Source organism: Nomascus leucogenys, chromosome 3, assembly GCF_006542625.1.
Source record: "Nomascus leucogenys isolate Asia chromosome 3, Asia_NLE_v1, whole genome shotgun sequence".
Taxonomy (NCBI): Eukaryota; Metazoa; Chordata; class Mammalia; order Primates; family Hylobatidae; genus Nomascus; species Nomascus leucogenys.
The window spans coordinates 105,297,570-105,315,536 of NC_044383.1; the positions used below are offsets into that span (position 1 = coordinate 105,297,570).

Consider the following 17,967-nt stretch of genomic DNA (forward strand, 5'->3'; position numbering starts at 1 on the left):
TGGACCATAAGCAGAAGATTGTGAACAACAAGAAATAGTCTTAAGCAGAGTCAGAAGGTTAGTTTTCTTTAGAAATATGAAAAAAAGGTAGAATCAAGTTTTATAGTATTTGTAAAATATATTTAAAGGAATGAGTATTATTCAGAGTTTCATTCTGAAAATGAACATATAAATAGTTCATAAGTTTTAGTGCTAGATTATTAAATGGAAGAAAACATTTTTTGGGAGCCTTATCTAACTATGCTGCTCCAAATATTTTCACCAAAGTTTTAACCAACTTTTAAACCACATTCCTATTCTACAGTGTTTATGGCACATACCTTAGCCAATGGATTAATAACACCAACAGTAGGACTTGAGTTAAACACTTTGTTGAAGTTAGTTTCTCGATTGACTAATTCCAGCTGATAAAACTTATTATCCTCCTATGCAAAAGAATTATAAACATCTTTTAAATATTTTCTATGGAATATTTAAAAAACATAAATGTATAACGCCATTTCATTTAAAATTTACTATAAAACCTGAATGAAGATTTAGATACTTTGTTTAAAGATTTCTAGACCTGATTGCTGCTGTCTTAAGGAATGTTGGGGGATAAGTTTTCAACACCTTTTAAACCCTATACCCAAGCACTTGACCCTTTTCCTTCAAGAGTGGACCTAAATGTTTTATTTGGTCCCAGCTGTTTCACAGAGCTGACTATGCAGTTTGGGCAGGTTTACAACGTACATTCATGGGGCTCTGGGCATGACTGAATTGTTTACACAGATAAGGATGACACTATATCATTAATCTTTATTTCTATTTCTTTTTATAGGCATGTGCCACCATACCCAGCTAAGTTTTTTTTTTTTTTTGGTGTGTGTAGAGGAAGGGCCTCACTACATCATCCAGGTTGGACTCAAACTCCTAGCCTCAAGCAATCCTCTGGCTTCAGCCTCCCAAAGTGCTGGGATCATAAGCATGAGCCATCATATCCGGCCTCATTATTCTTCAGTACTATAAATAGATTCGATTGCATCTAATCTGAGATATTAATCTATGATAGCAATGGTAATCAAAGAACAGGGAAAAAGTGAATGCCCATATAGAGATCAAACCTTTACCTTTGGCTTCACCAACAAGATGTTCTAATTAAGTAATCAGAATGTGGGAAGGCCATAAGTAAATACAACAGTGTGTGGGAGAATGCAGGGCTGTGCTCTAGCAGAACTAGATTCTAGTGAAATCTAGTAGAATTCTTTATGCCTCTCTTAGTCACCACTGTCATTCAAATCACTAATCTTAGCATATGTGCCTCATAGTCCAAAGAATCAGGCTGTTGTGGAAGGAGTATGGAACAACCCTTGCCTACAATCCTGGCTCTTCCCTGGTGAGCTGTGTTGCTTTCGAAAGTTGCTTTACTGTATTTGCTGTGAGGATAAAATACAATTATAACACCTCCTCAGTAAGAACTGGGAATTAATAGCTATTTATATGGAACACAGTTTCAATACATTTACTATGCTTGCTGATTTCATGTGTGAAATATAATTTTCCATGAGTCTGCTGCTATCAGATGGAGCAATCTATAAGGCCTGTGCTCATGTTCACGATATGTAGAAAATTGGATGGTTGGTGGATTGAAGCAGCACACACTCATCTCTCCAAAGCCTGCTCCTGGATTCTACCTGTGATCCCCAATCTACTACCTGTTGCTTTCAGCAGGAACTTCTAGTCTAAGACAACAGGCTGCCTCTCTTAAATGCAAACAGAGATGCATTGAGGAAAAAGGACTTCAGAAATACATGTTGCTCTTATGCTCTTTTTGCATGCTGAAGTCCAAAGTCTTCAGCTGAAGATATGAACGGTTAAAGAGTATATTCATTGTTAAATTTGTATTTTCTTAGCTGATAAACTTCAGAGCCATTAAGAATCCAGTGTTACTGACTTTCCAAGAGAGAACCTCAGTGTTACTGACCTTCCAAGAGAAGGCATGCAACTTTTCTGTGGCTAGATTATGGAACACTTTTTTTTCTATAGAGTAAAAATTTTGGATTAGTGTTTGCTAGGACACATTTTAGGAAATCAATATGCTCAACTTGTTAGTGTACAATACAGGCTAATGCATGAATGTGCTGGCTTTTCTTTGCTAGCCAATCCTAATTCTACATGTGCAACACACATATGTATACACACTTCAATGGTATATTAATTGTACACTGGCAGTGACATATTATTAAACATTCAATATGTATCAAAAAGACTTTATTTTAAAAAAATATGAAAGACGTACAATTCCCTTACCCTAATGCCAAATTTAAATTTTAAAAATTACTTCATATTTATCTTTATTCATAAACATTTCAATGAACTTTCAATCACAATGCACATGTTGTGTGTTTTCTATTTTCACTTAGTATTACTTAAAAAGATTGTCCCATATTTTCCCAATCAATATCTATTGATTACTAACATAGTTAGACTAAAACCAAAATATCTTACAATTAGTTTCTTTATGATCTGGTCTCTTTCTGTAAGCATGGCTTTTAATTCTGTAATCATCTGTATATCTTCTGGTTTTGATTCTCTCATTAGATATTTTTCTTCCATTTCTTCTAATCTGAAAACAAGAAAGACTTTAGCTCATTGATATCACTCAGATACATTCTTCTGTAATACCTACGTTAAAAAAATTAGTCTAGTTGAACACACACAAAAATCTGAAACAAAACTTCATTTTTTCCTTAAAACTTTTAAGCATAATGACATGACTGCTTCAAGAGCAGTAGTTACATTAAAAGCTTTAAAGGGGTAGATGGTACTATGAAAGGCTTTGCAGGTTACTTCTGAAGAAGTCACTCATTTTAAGTCATTCCAGAGTATTTGGAGAAAAAGTGAGGAGTATTTGGAGATAAGCTCTGCAGAAGAAATTATATGTTGAATGATACTAACCTGACAAATACAGGTTTGATACTAGAAAGGCAGGCTTACTATTACAAGTGCTTATTACAATACAATATTGTGTGATAACACAAGGCTTGGTAACATATAAAAAGGACAAGAAATAAAGATGAAAGAAAAACAAAGGACACACATGTATGACATCATTTTTTCCTGGTTTATAGAAAATAAGGTTTAAAAATTCTGTATTATCAGCCAATACATACAAACTGAAAAAAAGTTTCAACAGGTAAGAGAAGAATTATGTTCCCTTCTAAGCCTATTCTGTCCTGAATGATATGAGGTGGTAATAGGCCTGAATGCCCTGAACATTAAAATATAGGCCACTTTTTATAAGCAGGTGACACATCCTGCTGAGTCTAAGAATATAGGATGGGACAGACTGAAGACAATACAAATGGAAACTGCTGGCTTAGTTTCAGAAAAAGCACTTTCAATTTTAGAAAATGCAAATAATTAGAACAATTTAAAACATCTTGTTTTCAGGATATAAAGGATAGAACTTAAAATTTCAATAACATTATTCAATAAAATTATGGTTAATAAAGATTCTTAGGAAAAATTATTCACTCATGAATACTGAGTAACTTGTAGATGATCTATCTTCCAGAAATCGGTTATACACTCCTATTCCCACCCAAAACCCTAGAGAGGTACCCGAACCCTAGAGAGGTACCCGAATCTCAGTGTATTTGAGTACCATAAAATCCCTCCACAAACTCAGCCCAAGCTAAAGATTTGGAGATAATATATTAGGCTCTCTATCCAGTCCCCTGGCTAAAGTTCTCAATTAGGGTGTTGGGAGGTATGAAGGTGATGAGGAAGTGAGGAAGTGATTGTCTCAGGATCAGCTGGGACTTCGACAGATCAGTGCGAGGTAAGTTGTACAACAGGGGTGTCCAATCTTTTGGTTTCCCTGGGCCACATTTAAAGAAGAATTGACTTCGGGCACACATAAAATATACTAACACTAACGATAGCTGATGAGCTTAAAAAAAAAATCTCAAAAAAAAAAAATTTATCATGCTTTAAGAACGTTTACGAATTTGTGTTGGGCCACATTCAAAGCTGTCCTGGGCTGCATATGGCCTGTGGGCCGTGGGTTGAACAACCTTGCTGTACAATGTGTTAAGTTCCACTATCTTTACTTTTGTTCTTTTGTGACAATAGAGACCAAGTGAAAAATCAGTGATTTGTTAACTCACATAAAGTGACCTTGCATTTTATCCCAATATGGCAGAGTTAACTCTTACATATTTTATGGGCAAACATTTTAAGAAAGTCGAGAAATACTAATCTAGTAAAAGAAATAGCAGTTTGGGTTTTATGTTGGAGAAACCACAAGATGTCACTGGAGCACTTTCTTTTATCATTAAAAGCAAAGTACAAGATTTATGAACTGCTTTCCGCAGCTGAGCAAGAATACTTGGTATAAATGGTAGCTAAACAACTAAACTTAAAGACTTTTTTAAAACTATTATTTCTATCTTTTTGTTAATTGAAAAGTTAATGTAAAGTGAATCTAAAGCAATCAGTTACAATCTCTGAACCACTTTTTTTGCATAATAAAGGTCTACCCCTGAATCCAAATTGCAGTGTTTTTATTTAGCTTAAACATCCTTTGCCTACAGAATTATTATCAGTTAATCTTCTCTATAAAATATCTGATATAGTTTGGCTGTGTCTCACCCAAATCTCATCTTGAATTGTAGTCCCCACAACCCCCATGTGTCATAGGAGAAACCTGGTGGGAGGTAATTGAATCATGGGGGCAGTTATCCCCATGCTGTTCTCATGATAGTAAGTTCTCAAAAGATCTGATGGTTTTATAAGGGAAAATCTTTTCCCCCTTTGCTTGGCCCTTCTCCTTCCTGTCACCATGTAAAGAAGGATGTGTTTACTTCCCCTTCCGCCATGACTGTAAGTTTCCTGAGGCCTCTCCAGCCATGCTGAACTGTGAGTCAATTCAACCTCTTTCCTTTATAAATTACCCAGTCTCAGGCATGACTTTATTAGCAGCATGAGAACAGAGTAATACAATATTTTTACATCATCAAAAATGTTTAATAAGAAAAACACCTGGATATTAAATAGGAAAATATAATTGATTAAATAGAAAAAACATAATCCATATAAACACAAACAGGAAAGCATTAAAGGAGAGAACAAGTAAGTAATATGATATAGATTTAACTTGCAAATATATTTCATTAATTACTAGTCTTTCAAAATTTTTACAGAAAGAAAACTTGGTACTATTCTGATATCCATTTCAAGCCAAGACTAGTCAATATTTTTTTTTCTTCAGTTGCCGCAGGCAGCTCTCATAACCAGCACTGCTTCTAAAATTTAGTCCAGGTGTGAACAACTAGTGATACAGTTTTGTTTTTTGTTTTTTTTTAAATTATGCTTTAAGCTCTGGGATACATGTGCAGAACATGCAGGTTTGTTACATAGGTATACATGGGTTTGCTGCACCCATCAACCCATCATCTACATTAGGTATTTCTCCTAATGCTATCCCTCCGCCTGCCCCCCACCCCCTGACAGACCCTGGTGTGTGATGTTCCCCTCCCTGTGCCCATATGTTCTCATTGTTCAACTCCCACTTGTGAGTGAGAACATGTGGAGTTTGGTTTTGTTCCTGGATACACAGTTGTTTTTAAGTTTGTTCTTTAATCTTTCTAATCACAAGAAAAAAAAATGTTTGGGTATATATATATATATATATATATATATATATATTTTTTTTTTTTTTTTTTTTTTTTTTTGAGATGGACTTTTGCTCTGTCGCCCAGGCTGCAATGGCACAATCTCAGTTCCCTGCAACCTCCACCTCCTGGGTCCAAGCGATTCTCCTGCCTCAGTCTCCCAAGTAGCCGGGATTACAAGTGTCTGCCACCACACTCAGCTAATTTTTGTATTTTTAGTAGAGACGGGGGTTTTACCATGTTAGTCAGGCTGGTCTCGAACTCCTGACCTCAGGTGATCCACCCACCTCGGCCTCCCAGAAGTACTGGGATTACAGGCATGAGTCACTGTGCCCAGCCGGGTCTATATATCTTAAATCACCTTCATAACTTATGTTCATTACTCTATTTCACAACACTCAGGCAGGTCTTCAGCGTAAATGCTAGCTAGAATCTAATAACATTGTTTTATTTTCACAAAATTTATTCATATAATTATAGCTTAGCTTCTATTTAGAATAAAGAATAAAATTTTTCAGTAGTGATAAATGTTCTACTGTAGTGATATCAAGTTTTCCTATTAAATAAGTTAAAATAAGTCAATTAAAAATATTAAGAAAATAATATACGTAGCCAGAAATGACCCAATTCCCAAGGATGTATATGAATGATTAAAGCCTGGGAAATGCCGCCTTGAGAATACCACACAAGTGTAGCCTTTTACTCAAATTTTACAGATTTCCACTAAAAGTAACAGAAGAGAGAAGAGAAAGGGGGAAAAAAGGAGAAAAGAGAAGTAGAACATATAAAATTACTAATTAGGGCCACTGATGGATTCTCACCAGGCATGCATGCCCTGCTTTCTTTGGCTCTGACAATATACAGGTCAATGTCTGTGATTCATGGACAACACAGGCCTAAATTACAAATGCCTAAAAAACTGTACACAAAGTTTCCAAGTTACAGTCTTGTTAAGAAAAAGAAAAGGATAAAAAAATAAAATCAGTGAATTTTAGAACCAAAAATAGTATACTATTGTTTCATAACCAAACAATAGTATATTATGTACACATATATCCTATAACTTTGATTTTATAAAGATGAAAAAATTCTATTATATCATCATTTTCTAAACTCTTAAATAAAGGAAATATAGCAATCGAAGCACTTTAACGCTGAACCTTTCTTTTCCCATACATTACGCACAGACTCTGATTTGTGACAAGACTACTTCCGTACCTCACAAAGCTTACAACAATACCTGAATGGTAAATTAAGAATCAAATGACAACAACAACAAAAGTTATTTGAGTATTATAGATGAAAGGACTCAAAACTTAAAAAAAGTAAGTAATTCAGGTATGGCGGAGTGCTTCTTTTCAATTGGGGATTACTGACCTATTTAAAATCTAAGTACAGAAACTCAACATTTCTCTCAAGAAGAAATCATCTTTTGTGAAATAAACCTAAACAATCAATAATCTCAGAACCATCTTTTTGCATATAAAAATCGGCCATGACCTCAAGTTGTAGAGAATGTTTTCATTTAGCTTCAACTTTACTTATAGAGTAAATCATTTACATAAAAAAAACAAACAGCCCATTCTCTCATTTGTTTCTAAAAGAAATCAAAATCAGGAAATTTTTATTAAACAGAAAGTTTTTACTACTATATCACTGAAAAATAAAATTTCTATAGAACTCTCTGAAAATCTAAGACTTTAACTTCCAGCACCAAAGAGGATTTCTAAAAATCATCATTCCATAAGCAATATAGAACTCATCACCATTTCTACAATACTTACAGACTTGGAGGGTATTTCCCATCCTGTACATGTGTTGCCCCACCCTTCTCTCTCCAGGAAGGGAGTTCAACAGGATTTGGGGCAGGAGCAGAAGCAAGAAGCTGCATCTGCCTCCAAGCTTCCTTAGTGGCAGGCTGTGGCCTGTCAGGCTGCACCATGTCCCTTCAGCCCCCACCACCACCACCTTCCAGGAATCCACAGGACTCTTCTGATTTCAAAGTTTTAAAGGCAGGGTGCAGCTGATTAGGAACTTCAATAGAATCCCCTAGTCCTTGGGAACAGTTCAGATACTGTTTCCCACAGCTCCGTAAGTTGGAACCAACTCTTCCTGCTCACTACCTGTCTAAATCCAAACCATTCAGCGGATCCAAGCAGGCTGCATTTAAGGATATGGAACAGAAACAATCAATTGTCTAAAACTATGTTTTCCAACATTGTAGCCATTAGTCTGCATATGGCTATTTACATTTAAATTAATTAAAATTAAATGAAATTTAAAAATTCAGCTCCTCAGTTATGCTAACCACCGTTCAAGCATTCAATAGCCATTTTTAGCTAGAAGCTACTAACCTGGACAAAGCAGATACAAAACATTTTCATTATCACAGACAATCTATTGGACAGTGCTGGTCAAATATAAATTTGGTGTGTGTTTGTTTTTAACTAAAGGAGTAAACACCTAAAGCTAGGGGGTAATTACCTGCTGGCAGTAGGTTTCTGGTGAAAAAAGAAACATGATTGGTTAGCATGGACCCAAGTGGAAGCATTAAAACGAAAGGAGGGTCTAGAAAAGCAGGTAGTTTACTTAGAAGTAAATACTAATTCTTTGATTATTAAAAATGATCATAAAATCAAAAACTAAGTTATTTGCTACATACTGAAGATTTGTAATGTGCAAAACCATATGCAACAGAATAAAGGAAAAACAAGGACACAACCTTTACTCTTTGTAAATTAACATTCCTAAGGAGACAGGACACACAGACAGACTGACGTTATTCTTTCTGTGACCATGTTTTTTCAGAGAATGAAGTGGGGGATGGCAAGATTTCAGTCTCTGTCTGAGGAATACCAGTGGGGCCAGGAAAAAGGATAGCCAAGGAATTGAGGTCTATTGTAAATCATTTCTGCAAAAGCATGAGGTTATGAGCTGTTATACAAGGCAGATACCTGAGCTCATACTTGGCCCAGAAGGATTTAAACATCACCTCTAATAACAGCAAACACCAAACTCAGAGTGACCAGGGAAGTAACACAAGTTTCCTCACCATTTCAAAGGCAACTTCAAAAAGTGGTAAATATGATGGGGAAAGAATCATAAAATTCATTCATGAAACATTCATTGAGTGCTTAACTAATGTAAAGATTCTCAATATGTCCATCAGAAAGAGCACGTCATCTCACAGCATACTCAAGTAAATAACAACTGGGGACCTGTTTTCTGCTGTGGCTTAAGTGAATACGTGTGTGTGCATGTGTGTGTCTGTGTGTCTTGTGGTGTTGCCTATGTATGTAACAATCTTTACCGAGAGATTGAATTGGTCACATAAATCAAATAAGATAATTTTTAGATTTGAGGACAACACTTAAAACGGCAACAATACAGGAGGTTATTCTAGACTGTAGAGGACAACACAGGAAACCAAGAAGGTCCACTAGGCTGATAAAAAGACACTAGACAGAATAAGAAATAAGGGTTGCTGTTGGATGATGTAGAATAAGGCACATTGGAGCTGTAAGTTTACATTTGACTTTGACATGAAGGATAATGGGATTAGTCACTAATTGTGACTTTACTGAAGTATGTGGATACATATATTTGATTGGAAGAGGAGAGACTAGAGGTGAATAAACTACTAGCAGCAGCTTAGAGTAGATTAATTCTGAAATAACTTATGTTGGACCAGGGTTTAGGCCACAGAGATGGACTGAGTACAAACTGCATTAGCTACATCAGTTTACAAGCATCTAGGAAAGGAAGGGTTATTAAATGTTTTCAAAGAACATTAAGAACATTAAGAATTAGAAACTTTGGTTTTAACAATGCTGTAGTTACTATGTATGAGCAGTAACTTTATTTGTAATGTTTTCCCCTTTATTGATTTTTAAAATCATAACACAATTAGATGCTTCCTGTAGGAATTTAAACAATATGTAAGTGGAGTATATAAAATAAAAAGAAAGAATTGCTCTTTCTCATCTCCAGTACCTCCTAATCCATTCTCTTGAGGGAACCATTACTATTAAAATTTGGTATTTGTTAAGATATTTTGATATTTTGGTAAAATATACATTATTAGTGTGTATATAGGATCATAGTATTCCTATTGTTCACTATATATTCTTTTTACTTAACATTATATAATAGCCATATTTTCAGTTTTCACCATGGCATGATAGTTCATGATCCTAAGGGACATTCTTTAGATTATTGTTCTAGCAGAACTGTTGCAGTCTTAGTTGATAAAACATCATCATTCAACTGCTTCATCCTAATTAAAGAACATATAGCACTGCAATTACCATCTGTAACACAGCACTAAAATTTTCTTTTTAAAGTATCCTTTCTATTAGAGTCAAAATAACAGCTAATCTGAGGTTAAACATAGTGCTCCTAAATTTATTATCCACATATGAATTTTCTTATATAATATGACTTACGACACTTGTAAAGCTGCATTTATTTCCTTGAGTAGCTCGTTAGTCTTATTAAAATCTGCCCGCATGATATTTTTCTCTCTGAGGTGGTATGCTGTCATGACATCCAACTCTTTTTCAAGTCTCTTGTTTAAATCTTGTTCATGCAACCTGTTTGATTTATTTTTAGTTAAGAAAATGTTATTCTGAAGTCAAGCTTTCAAAACTTTCTATTATTCTACCAGATTTGAAATGGTTTTTGGTATAATATATAGAAAATTAATGTAAACAGCCTAAATTAAGCTACTTACTTTCTGCTATAAGCTTCTGGCTTTGTCAAAGTTGTCTCCTTTAATGCTTTTTCAAATAACATTTTAAAAAGAATTCAGTTAATTATATACAATTTCCAACGTGAATGAATACATGTACATCATTCAGGATATAAACATTTCATCTGTGTTCTAGATTATAATATAGTCATCAAATAAAGTAAAAAGTGGTCTTCAATATTTTACTAGAGAGGCAGTCTAGTCACAAAAATAGGCATAGATTACTAAATATCAGCACAACAGTTTTTCAGATGACACTGCATATTCCTTCTGTTTTACTTAATGGCATACCTTATCTGTTGGTTAGATTCACTTCGTATTCTGAGAATTTCTTTCCCCTTAAATTCCAGTTCTTTGGTTAGGGCACTTATATTCTCATGAAGGTGCTGAACCTCCTTATCCAATTCAGAGATGTGATGCTCTCTGTGTCTTAATTCCTCTTGTAGATCTGTAATTCTACACATGTGCTCCTTACTCTGTAAAAAAAAAAAAAAAAAAAGTAATTTTTAGAAGTTTTCTACATATTTGATTTCTGTGTTTATCTGCGGGAAAGAAAATGACACACTGGAATGTCAAATGTAATCATTCTGACATTGCTTCTTCAAAAGCAAACTGCTGAAATGAGAAAACCTCAAGGCCTCTTCTCTTTCCACACATATAAGTGTGTATATGGATATAGCTTCAATAACGTCAGGTTACAAAGAACCCAAAGGTCAAAGGACATCTCTCTCATTTTACAGATGAGGAAACCAATACCCAAAGATTTATAATCAGTGGCTGAGTTGAGATTACAACACAGTGCTCTTACATTCTCAGTAAGTTTTACATGATTTTGAAGAATAATTGTGGCACCACTGCCTATAATCTAAAGAGAAAGTGCATCTAAGGAGGCCCTCCTAAAACACACACATCACATGGCTTACAAAGCAGACTTAGTTTAGTGCTGCTCTAGCAGTTATCTGACAGTTAAGCTCCCTTCTGTGATCGTGCCACTCCATTCCAGCCTCAGTGACAAAGCGAGACCCTGTCTCAAATAAATAAATAACTAAATCAAATAAAGCTCTTCAATATAAATAGAATGTGATAACTAGTGGAAAAAAGTTATTACAAAATAATTTTCAGAAAATTATGAACATTCAATCTATTCAAATTTAAGAAATCATCAGAGTACAGAATACCCTTACTTACCTGTCTTCTGCTGATGTCTATGCTTCTCTCTAATTCCATTTTAGCAGCTGCCAATTCTTGATGATGATTATGCCGTAACAAATCAATTGCAGCTGCGTGTTGATGGTTGAGTTCTGAGCGCAAGGAAGCTAGAATTGCAAGGCAAAAATACGTTTGGCACATTTAAAAAATATTATCAATACTTTAGATAAAAATTATAGAAGTAAAAAATATTATTTAAAAAATTAGAACACTTGTTTGTCCATTAAATTAATAGATTATAAACTATCACAAATTTAAATATTATAGACCACAATATACTATCATGAATTTAAAGTTAATGTAGCTTTGATGAGGATATAAAATACTTCAAATGTTTAAGTGGATCAAGGTATTTTTATACATGCTTTCAGTATGCAGGTAAAGTGCTAATGGAGATGAAGTATTTTTAATTCATCTCTTTCACTATTAGAATAATAAAATTTGGTCAGGCACGGGGGCTCATGCCTATAATCCCAGCACTTTGGGAGGCCGAGGTGGGTGGATCACCTGAGGTCAGGAGTTCGAGACCAGCCTGATCAACCTGGTGAAACCCCGTCTCTACTAAAAATACAAAAAATTAGCCGGGCATGGTGGTAGGTTCCTGTAATCTCAGCTACTCAGAAGACTGAGACAGGAGAATTGAGTGAACTTGGGAGGCGGAGGTTGCAGTGAGCCAAGATCACGCCATTGCACTCCAGCCTGGGCAACAGAGTGAGACTCCATCTCAAAAAAAAAAAAAAAAAGAATAAAATTTTAGAGTTTAATGGTACCATAACAAATATTTAGGAGGCAACTTCTCACCCAAATAACAATTCTTCAAAAATATCCCTAAAGGAGCCTGGCTGGTCAATGTTCTTAGTGATCTGAAGGTCATCACCTTCATTTGAATTTGGAATTATTTCATACAGTCCATAAACATTTATTGAATGTCAGGCACTATTCTAAGGGGGAATGAAATATGACAGTATCTCTATAACTGCATAGGGTTGAGGGGAAGACATTATGCCAGAAAACTAAGTAGGATATCAGAGGTGACTATTAGGTATGATAAAAGCACAGTAGTGCAAGAACCCAAAATTTCTAGGACAGGGAAACTGGGGAAGGGAATTGTCACAGTAACTGTCTGAAAGACCAAGTAGGAGTTCTCCAAGTAGAGAAGGAAAAAGCATTCAGGAAGAAGGGATACCATATGTAAAAGCAGAAAGAACCTGGTCTGTCTGGCAAACTATAGGAGGGCTGGTATGCAGGAGGCCACAGTGCACATGGTCACACTGTAAAGAAAATGGAACCTAGTGGGAGAAAGTTTTAGTACAAAATGCTTTTTATTTTAACCTAAGGCTCATAGTTCTCAAACTCGGATATGTGTTGTGGTATATGTGTGAAGAAACTTGATCATCTTCTGAAACATGAATTTTACTTGAAGATTTGTAGAAAATCCATTAATTATATAAACAGAGATTTAAGTGAGTAAAATACACATTTATCAATTTTAAAGTGAAAACATGAGACTTCAAAGACAAGCTGTGCTTGTAGCAGCCAATTCAGGCTCCTCTTGAGACTGCCATGTAAAGCATAAGTTGTTTCCCCTGGTGTTAAGGCCTTTTTCAGTGGGAAACCTTGACACGCGCTAAGGTAGGACATGAGGAATCAATGAAGGATTTGAAGTGGGTTATCATATGGTGAGATTTGAGCATTACAAAGTTTATCCTGACTGGAGTCTAGAGAGTGTACTGCAGGAAAGGAGATCTGCAAGGTTATGGCAATAATCCAGGTGAGAAATGATACAACCAAAACCTAAGTATGGCAGAGGACCAAAGAAGAGGAAACAAATAGAAGAAATGTTTAAGAGGAGGGAGTAACAGATAGAACGTGGCAGTGAAAGAAAAAAAGTCAGCCGGGTGTGGTGGCTCACACCTGTAATCCTAGCACTTTGGGAGGATGAGGCGGGTGGATCACCTGAGGTCAGGAGTTCAAGAGCAGCCTAATCAACATGGTGAAACCCCGGCTCTACTAAAAATACAAAAATTATCTAGGCGTGGTGGCAGGCTCCTGTAATCCCAGCTTGTTGGGAGACTGAGGCAGGAGAACTGCTTGAACCTGGGAGGCAGAGGTTGCAGTGAGCTGAGATGGCATCACTGTATTCCTGCACAGAGCGAGACTCTGTCTCAAAAAAAAAAGAAAAAAGAAAAAAAGTCGATTGTGACTCTCATTTTCCTGGTTTTGGCAAGTGTGTAAACAGTGATACCATTAATTAGAGTAGGAGGTACAGGAATATAGACACATTTTGGACTATGGGAGACAGTGAGTTCATATTTTTAAATGTTTAGTATAAGTTACAATATCTGTCTAACAATGCGTAGGAAATAGAAACCTAAGGTACAAGAAGAGAGGTGTGGTCTAGAAATGATTCTGTGGAATCACCAGCACATAGATGGTGGTTGCGACCATGGATGTGGATGCAATAAACCAAGAAAAGGCTGAAGACTAAAAAGAGACCAGAAGGCTGGGGGCTTACTGTGGTTTAATATGGTTTCTCCCCTCTGAAACACATGTTGAAATTTGATTGTCATTGTGGCACTGTTGGGAGGTGGGGCCTTTAGGAGGTGATTAGGTCATTAGGAGGGATTAATGGCTTTCTTGCAGGAATGGTTAGCAAGCATAGGAGCTCTACCCCCTTTTTTTCTAGTGCTCAGGCCCTCTTCCTGCCTCCACTTTTCCACGAAGCTAGGAAGCAGCACAGGGCCCTCACCAGATGTGGCCAGCCACCTGATCTTAGACTTCTCAGCCTCCAGAATCATGAGCCAAGTAAACCTCTTTCCTTTATAAATTAGCCAGTCTGTGGCATTCTGCTATAGCAACAGAAAACAAACCAAGACAGAGCTGAATCCTGGGAAATACTAATATTTGATGGATGCATGTGGAAACAGGACAGTATATGAAATGAAGGAGTAGAGGTCAGAAAAGTAGGAATATAGTAAGTATAGTATATTATTATGAAAACCAAGGAAAAAATACTCAAGAAGGTTTTGGTCAAAGGGCTCAAATGTTGAAGATATGGCAAATAAGATGAAAGCTAGTAAGTGGGAATACTTTGGATTTGGAAGTTCAAAGCTCAGTGGTGATCTCAGGGAGAGTAGTTTCAATAAAATGATGGGGATAAAATGTAGAATTGAAGGATCCCAACAAAGGACTAGTATCTACAATATACAAACAACTCTTAAAATGCAACAGTAAAATATAAACCATCCAATTAGAAAAGAAGATATACAAATGGCAAATGAGCACATGAAAAATGTTCAATATCATGAGCCATTAGGGAAACGCAAATTAAAACCAAAATGAGTTATCACACATTCCTATAAGAAAGGATGAAATATAATGACAACATCAAATGTTGGTGAGGATGTGAGCAAAATTTATATGATGCTAGTAGGGATGGAAAATGGTACAGTCACTCTAGAAAATGTTTGGCAGTTTGTTACAAAACTACATATGCAGCTGCCATATGACCCAGCAACCGCACTCCTGGGCACTTATCCCAGAGAAATGAAACTTATGTTTCTATGAAATTTGTACATGAATGTTTATAGCAGCTTTATTTGTAACAGGTAAGAACTAAAAGCTCAGGTGATCTTTGATGGGCAAAGGACAACAAACTACAGTGGATCAAAACCATTGAATACTACTTGGCAACAAAAAGAAACAAACTGTTGATACACACAATAACCTGGATGACTTCAGATAATTATGCTGAGTGAAAAAAGGCCAGCCTCTACATGTTAAATATTGTTGGGTGTGGTGGTTCACACCTGTAATCCCAGCACTCTGGGAGGCCGAAACCCGTGGATCACCTGAGGCCTGGAGTTTGAGACCAGCTTGGGCAACATGGTGAAACCCTGCCTACAAAAAATACAAAAATTAGCTGGGTGTGGCAGCACACACTTATAGTCCCAGCTACTTAGGAGGCTGAGGCAGGAGGATTGCTTAAACACGGGAGGCGGAGGTTTCAGTGAGCTGATACCACACCACTGCATTCTTAACCTGGGCAACAGAGTGAGACCCTATCCCTTCTCCCCAAAAAGGTTAAATATTGTATGATTTCATTTATAGAATTAGAGCATTCTTAACCTGACAAAATTATAGAAATGAACAGGGTAATCGTTGCCAGGTGTTATAGGAGGGGAGGACTGGGAATATAGGTGTGGCAACAAATGAACAACATGAGTCATCTTCATGGTAATGGAAATGTTCTGAATCTTGCCAGAATCTTTGTCATTATACTGGTTGTGATACTGTACCAGAGTTCTGCAAGATGTTACCATTGGAGGAACTGGTTAAAGAGATCTCTTTGTAGTATTTCTTAAAACTGCATGTGAACCTACAATTATTTCAAAATAAAAGTTTTTTTAAAGACCCAAAACTCTTCTTGTCAACAAAGACATATTTTATTTATTTATTTATTTATTTTTTGAGACTGAGTTTTGCTCTTGTTGCCCAGGCTGGAATGCAGTGGTGCAATCTTGGCTCACTGCAACCTCGGCCTCCCAGGTTCAAGCGATTCTCCTGCCTCAGCCTCCCAAGTAGCTAGGATTACAGGCATGTGCCACCACACCTGGCTAATTCTGTATTTTTAGTAGAGACGCAGTTTCACCACGTTGGTCAGGCTGATCTCAAAATCCCAACCTCAGGTAATCCACCTGCCTCAGCCTCCCAAAGTACTGGGATTACAGGTGTGAGCCACCGTACCCGGCCAACAAAGACATATTTAAATCATGTTTAGTGGAGCATGTTTCAGTGGACTAAACAACAATAGTTCCAACACTGGGACTGTTTTTGCCTGCCCTCACAAAGCTGTGGAATGTGTATTCCCTTTTGGCCACATTTCTATAAAGGCTACCTCTACATTTGACTCCAATTCCTGTGCAAAGACAGGGCAGTAGTTTATTTTTTAATTCTCCTTGCTCAGCAATCTCTAGCACCTGAACAGGTTTTTCACAAATCTTTGACAAATGTCTAAATTTAATCTGTTTTCATGCTAGCAGTCATAGTGGGTTTTAAAGGAGGAAGAGGAGAGCTTTAACGACTTGGTCTGGGACTCCCAGCAACATTATCAATGAGAAACAGGGTCAGATGGCTTTCCCTTTGAGGCCCAAAATATTGACAACATTTCAGTCTTCTTTGCTCCAAATTCCTACTTGGAAAGAGTGTACCACTGAAGTATGACAACATGTTAAAAATATTAGCATAATTTGGAATAAAGCCAAACAGAAGGAAAATGAGATGGTAAGAACAAAAAGTTATTGAATGACATAAAAAACAAAACCCAAAATAAATCTTTAAATACATATCCAGTTTTTCTTCAAAACTCAACTTATCTCCTTATAAAAAGTAATGATATGAACACCTCATAGGTAGAAATCTCAAAGAAATATATACCTCGACAGAAGAGTCAGACCTAATACTGACTTTTCCCATTAAAACAAAATCTTGAAGTATAAAAAACCATATGACCGGCCAGGCGTGGTGGCTCACACCTGTAATCCCAGCACTTTGGGAGGCCGAGGCGGGCGGATCACGAGGTCAGGAGATCGAGACCATCCTGGCTAACACAGTGAAACCCCGTCTCTACTAAAAATACAAAAAATTAGCCAGGCATGGTGGCGGGTGCCTGTAGTCCCAGCTACTCGGGAGGCTGAGGCAGGAGAATGGTGTGAACCCTGGGGGGCAGAGCCTGCAGTGAGCCGAGGCTGCGCCACTGCACTCCAGCCTGGGCGAGAGCGAGCTCTGTCTCAAAAAAAAAAAAAAAAAAAAAAACCATATGACCATGCAGTCTAAGGACATGTGGCTCCATGCCCTTTCTATTGGGCAGTGATTGATGTCTGGGACACCTCAATGTCCTGAGTCCACTTAGTCCAAAAAGGACAGATTAGAGTACCAGCAGTGTTGTTTGCATAGCTGGAGTACAGAGATTGCTGAGGGGAATTCACTTTACTGTTTGTGTCCTGCCTATTCATCTGGTAACTTCAAATAAAATATGCAGTACACTTAGATATTCATTTTGATGTTTCAAAATTTTTAAATAAAACTTGGTGATTTTATGTTGAATTTAAAAAATGTTAAAAATGTACATATGAATATGACAAGATTGTAATCTTTACAAAATACCAAGCATAGCTTTTCCTTCATCTTCTAATTCAAACCGAAGAGTCTGAAGTTCCTGTTCCATTTCTATCCGGAAGCCCTCCATTGACTCTCTGTGTGCGTCTTTTAGTGATTGAAGCTCTGCAGAATGCTTCTGTTGTAAATGATTTTCAAGAGCCTAGAACAAGACAAATTCAAATTATTATGCTA

At 36.6% G+C, this 17,967-nt stretch overlaps 1 protein-coding gene across 8 annotated transcripts in view; it reads right to left on the reverse strand.

Moving 5' to 3' along the window:
* FAM184A (family with sequence similarity 184 member A) overlaps window positions 1-17,967 on the reverse strand; it is a 115,496-nt gene that overhangs the window by 4,478 nt on the left and 93,051 nt on the right. For 3 of the 8 annotated variants that reach the window (XM_030809621.1, XM_003255632.3, XM_030809623.1), the window contains exons 11-16: window positions 17,782-17,935; window positions 11,596-11,723; window positions 10,699-10,883; window positions 10,103-10,249; window positions 2,488-2,605; window positions 321-425 (exon numbers count right to left, since the gene is read on the reverse strand). In XM_030809621.1, coding sequence (XP_030665481.1) covers window positions 321-425; window positions 2,488-2,605; window positions 10,103-10,249; window positions 10,699-10,883; window positions 11,596-11,723; window positions 17,782-17,935 — 837 coding nt within the window. The remainder of the gene's footprint in view (window positions 1-320; window positions 426-2,487; window positions 2,606-10,102; window positions 10,250-10,698; window positions 10,884-11,595; window positions 11,724-17,781; window positions 17,936-17,967) is intronic. The other 5 variants (XM_030809624.1, XM_030809619.1, XM_030809625.1 and 2 more) reach the window with 3 other exon arrangements.